General features: G+C 42.0%; 1 protein-coding gene across 2 annotated transcripts in view; it reads right to left on the bottom strand.

The window, feature by feature from the left end:
- Positions 1-5536, bottom strand: part of LOC133635226 (GDP-L-fucose synthase-like) — a 45188-nt gene continuing 39652 nt past the window's right edge. For both annotated transcript variants that reach the window (XM_062028149.1, XM_062028150.1), the window contains exons 6-9: positions 1910-2041; positions 1754-1833; positions 360-459; positions 1-282 (exon numbers count right to left, since the gene is read on the bottom strand). In XM_062028149.1, coding sequence (XP_061884133.1) covers positions 227-282; positions 360-459; positions 1754-1833; positions 1910-2041 — 368 coding nt within the window. In that variant the 3' untranslated portion in view covers positions 1-226. The remainder of the gene's footprint in view (positions 283-359; positions 460-1753; positions 1834-1909; positions 2042-5536) is intronic.

Raw genomic sequence — 5536 nt, 5'->3', positions numbered from 1 at the left:
AGAGGTCGTGCAGATTTTTAGTTTGCCAAGGCGTTTTTAATGTGAAAATGTTACAAACCAATACACATCTGATGGAAAAATAAGAGTAATCTTCATAGTTGAATGTTGCAGATGAGATTCTTCATCCAGTTTACTCAGTAATGCAAACCATGCTCTCGGCAACTTCTGTTTGAGCATCTTGTAACCGATTGCTGATTGAGTTGTTTTTCCCCACTTGGTACTGTTTTCACTTGCGAGCTGTATCATAGTTGGCGACAAACCAATCACATGTCTCCTTGAGTGCTAGAATGGCAAGAGAATAGTAAGCCAGAAACCTTCATTAAAAGTGACTGATTTACAACAACCTCTCATAGTCTGACCTTGTTGGAAGGGTGTGAAGCAAAAATCTGGTCGATAGCTGCACAACTTTGCATTACTGGCCGTCTTTTTTAACTGCCCATCTGCTTTACTGGTATCATACTGCAGAGTGATGGTGAAGGAAATTACAGATTATATGAGATAAATGACAACATTGTTAGTAAACATTACATTAATTCAGTAATTTATGAACGGAAAAATAAGGCAAACAAGTTTAATAAGGCAAGACATAATAGGGCATGTCAGGGAACAATCAACAATCAACCAAGGATAAGAGGAAATGAAAACAGTAACCCCATGAAAAAACCCAAAACACAACCAGCCAAACAAGCCATATGGACAAACATGAAATGTGGGCTAATACTTTACAGATACAGTAAAATGATATTCATGTTTTTCAGTCAGTACAGTATATTGTCCTATTGCAGTGTTGTGCCTTACAAACTCAAACACAATTCGTGTAGTCGTAAAAGCCAGCTCATTTCTTGCAGTGGTTAGCTTTAACGGGTAATACCGTAACACGCCACGCAATTCGTGTTGTCGTAAAAGCTAGCTTATATCTTGCCGTGGTTAGCTTTAACGGGTAATACCGTAGCACGCCAATGTGTTACTGCGCTACAAAAATAGTTCCTCCGTGCTTGCTCTTACAATAACAATGTTGCTACAGCTTAGTTATTATACAGGTTACAAAACATACGTGTAGTATTGTTAGCGGTTTTTGAATGCATTATAAAGAGATTTAAAGGTTCAACTGATTGCTTCCATTAGCTGCATTGCTAGCCACCTAGAACGAGCTGATTTATATATGCTTGAAAGTGAAAAAAACAAAAACCTTTTGTCTACTTGTCTAATGATGATTGTGAACGATTACCCCAAAAATTTTATTAGTAAGTACTAGCTGATTTGACAATTAGGCAAATGGTGCTAATATAATAGGCAGTGTTAGTTAGTACCTGTTATTTTTACAGCAGATGATGCTGCATTACTACTGCTGGGATGAAATCGTAGCGGTTCAAAACCACAACATTATTTTACAGTTATTGTATATTGTGTGTTAAAATGTTTCAGCATATTGCTCCTATTTCAGCCTTTTGGTAAAATAGCAACTTTGCAATTATTGCAATTAGCGCTGTTCCAATCTTTTTTTGTAAAATGTAGTTAAACATAGGAGCGTTCTGCCGTCTGGGTGCCGTTTTTCTGGCTGTTAACATTTTCGCTCACAGAAATAATTAAGGGAATGGTTTGAAGAACCGGTTCTAAGCAAGAACCGGTTTTCCATTCCGATACCTACTATTTTATCTTAGCTGGCGTTTGTAAGGACAATATAGTGAAATACCTGAGTGTCCTTAAATATGTGCACAATTCCCCAAAAGGTAACATTTTCCTGTAAGGATACAACCACTTCACCCTTAAAGTCCAGTGCATGCACAACTGCATCTGCTGCTTCTTTGATTGATACTTCATTTTCCTCACCAACTGGAACAGAAAAAGAACACAGTAATTACCTTGCACTTGGATTTGTTCCAAAGCAGCACACATGTGAAAGACTCACCAGAAAGAATGATCGGGTCAACCTCTGGATATTCCCTTAAAACCCACAGGAAGAGGCGAGCCAAATCCAAAGAGTAAATAAATTGTCTTTTTGGAGTGCCAGAGCCCCAGACGACCAAGGGCTTCCCCTCTTCTGACCAGTACAAAAAAGCAGATAAACAAAAAATAAAATAATTTTTTCTCTCATTAATGTAAAATCATCACAGGTTATGACTCATTTGCATATTCAAAATTTGCTTTAGAAAATTCTCCCAATATTTGGACATTTTGGAATATTTTTTGTCTATATGCAATACAAGAACGTTTTTAAAAGTTTTACAACTAGAAGTCATTAATTTGTTTAAAATCTGGTGACAGTTAAGTATAGTAAGATTTAAGGGCACATTTTCAAAGTATTTGCACTAACATAGCAAACAAGATACAGATTGTAAATACACCCATAAACAACTTGACATTGTACACCATTCACATCTACATTTACTCTTCCTGTAAAAAAACCCCATCATAGAATGATATTTGTATCATTTAGATGCATTAAAAATAAACAGAGTCAATTAAACATATTGAATAGACTGTATTTCACACCGTCACAGTTGTTTAAAATGGATATATTAGATAGCAAGTTATGTATTAAGTGTCACACAGCTGAAGGAACTATGATTATTGTACTGTTCAAATTTGAACTTTACAGTACAGATAAGAATGAAATTTCGTTGCATTAGCTCATCGTAGTGCAGGATAAAAAAGCAATAAGGTGCATATATAAATAAATAGATTACTGTACAGATAAATATATTGCACTTTTTCATTTGCATCCAGGTTTATGAATGTATGTTATATTGTCTTTTTATTCCAGCGGGTTAATCCATTTTGGGGGGAATTGAGGGGATAATTATGATGCGTTAAAGAGTTGTGGTCTGTTGTGAGAATTGTCTCATCTTCAAATTGCACATGATGGCGCCGAGTCATCGGTGCTCTCGTGTGCTCTGTTTTTGTGCGTAAATTGTGTGTCCTGGTGCTCTTAGACCCGTGAAGAGCTACTGAACATTAGATCAACCACCCCTACAGACTTTTTACCAGTTACTTTAGCGTCAGCTGCGGATTTGGTCCATTTTTTTGACCAAAAGAGGAAAACAACGCCGAACAGGAAGGCGAGCGGGAGCCCTCATCAGTCTTTGCAGACAGGGATTACGCACGCCTTTAACTGGCATCTTTCTGTCCAACGCCCGCTCACTTCCCAACAAGATGGACAAGCTTGCGTTGCTGATGAGAAGAAACAAGGACTTTTCCTCGTCTTGTGTTTTGTGCTTCACGGAGACGTGGCTGAGCGCGAGTGTTGCAGACAGCGCAGTTCACCTGGAGGGCTTTCATCTTCTCCGCGCGGACCGAGACCCGGGCCTCTCCAGCAAAACAAGAGGCAGTGCATTCTGCTTCTTCATCAACAACAGCTGGTGTACAGACGTGACTGTGATATCCCAACACCGCTCTCCTCTGGAATATCTCTTCAGTCACTGTAAGACTTTTTACTCACCGCTTGAGATCGTTTCATTCATACTGGTGGCTGCCTACATACCGCCAAGTGCACGCTCAGCTCGTGCTTAGTGACTTTAACAAGGGAAACTTGAGCCAGGAATTACCCAAGTATATACAGTTTATTAAATGCCCGACCAGAGAAGAGAACACTTTGGATCACTGTTACACCACAATAAGCAGGGCATACCATGCAGTCCCGTGCGCTGCTCTCGGACTATCAGATCACGTGATGGTGCACTCAATCCCTTCATACAGACAGAGACTAAAACTGGCTAAACCTGTTATGAGAACAATAAAGAAGTACACCGCTGAGGTTGTGGAGGAACTGTTGGAGACGACAAACTGGGAGGCAATTGGAGCGGCCACATACAATCTGGACGAGTATATGGACACTGTGACCTCATACATACAGTTCAATGAGGCGCGCATCATTCCAATGCGCACCAGGGCTTGCAACGACAAGCCCTGGTTCACACCCAAGCTCCGACAGCTTCGCAAGGAGAAGGAGGCTGTGCGGAGGAGCCGGGACTAGAGTACCAACAGAGAAGCGAAGTACCACTTCAGCAGGGATGTGGGAAAAGCAAAATCTGGGTACTCTAACCGTCTACAGGAACAGTTCAGCTCCAATGACTCTGCAGCCGTGTGGAGGGGGCTGAGGGCCCTTACGAGCTATAAGCCCAAAGCCCCCCAGGCCCTGAACGACTGGACTCTCTCCCAAGGCCTCAATACACATTACTGTCGTCACAAACGGCCATCAGCTCCTCACAGCTCTGCTCCTCCCACCACCAACGACCTCAGCACTTCATCAAAGGACTCCACAGACCCCTCCTGCCCTGCCCTCTCCATCCAAAAGGAGGATGTGCGCCGGCAGCTCTTGAACACCTCTCTGGAGCTATGCTGCGTGCCATCCAGCTTCAAGATCTCCACCATCGCCCCTGTCCCCAAGAAACCACGGATCACAGGACTTAATGACTACAGGCCGGTGGCGCTGACGTCTGTGGTCATGAAGTCTTTTGAGCGCTTGGTTCTTCCCCACCTCAAGGACATCACCGCCCCCCTCCTGGACCCACTGCAGTTCGCCTACAGAGCCAACAGGTCTGTGGATAATGCAGTGAACCTGCCCCTCCACTTCATCCTAAAGCAGGGGTCAACAATGCGGTGCCCACGGGCACCGGGTAGCCCGTAAGGACCAGATGAGTCGCCCGCTGGCCTGTTCTAAAAATAGCTCAAATAGCAGCACTTACCAGTGAGCTGGCATTTACAGAGAAAAGTGCTGCACTTTCCCTCTGTGCAGATGGTGCTGAAAGCCAATGCTTCTGCATCTGAGGCGTTTGACAAAGTTGCAGAAAAGTACTCTCAGGTCATAAACAGAGTTGGGCAAGAGTTTGAGAACAGGTTTTGTGACCTGGATCAGCTTGAGCCATGTGTGTCGTTCATTTCTAATCCTTTCGTGAACATGGACATATCATGCATTGCTGAGCAGTTAAGTGCAACATTCAGCCTGGATGCTGAACAGGTGGAGATTGGAATTGTAACACTGCAAAATGACCTCCACCTCAAAGCCCACCAGGCTGCACCAAACTTTTGGTGCCTTGTTGACACAGAAAAGTACAGTGGTGTATGCGCAGCAGCTATGAAGGTTGCAAGCCTGTTTGGTTCAACTTATCTTTGTGAATCAGCCTTTTCTGACATGAACTTCATCAAGAACAAACACAGAACACGCCTCACTGATGCACATCTGCAAGACTCACTCAGAGGTGCAGTGTCAAGTTACACACCAGAGTACAACACACTAGTTAACAGCATGCAATGCCAGGCTTCCCACTAACTGACAAAGAAACAGATAATAGATTTGGTGTCCAGTTCAAAGTGTGACATGATTTATTAAAACATTTGAGAGTTGACTTTTGTATTTTACATGAGTTATTATTTATACAAACATGGTGCAAAGTAATTCATGATTTGTTAAAAAATGTTAGTGGCTAGCTAGTTAAAATGGGATATTGTGATTTCACAAGACTGTCTTAGAAGTGATCATTTGAAAATGTTCAATTTGAAAAATGTGCACTTAGAGAAAATATAAAAATAAAGTGTT

This window comes from Entelurus aequoreus, linkage group LG19, assembly GCF_033978785.1.
Source record: "Entelurus aequoreus isolate RoL-2023_Sb linkage group LG19, RoL_Eaeq_v1.1, whole genome shotgun sequence".
NCBI classification, from domain to species: domain Eukaryota; kingdom Metazoa; phylum Chordata; class Actinopteri; order Syngnathiformes; family Syngnathidae; genus Entelurus; species Entelurus aequoreus.
This window is presented reverse-complemented; position numbering and strand designations above follow the sequence as displayed.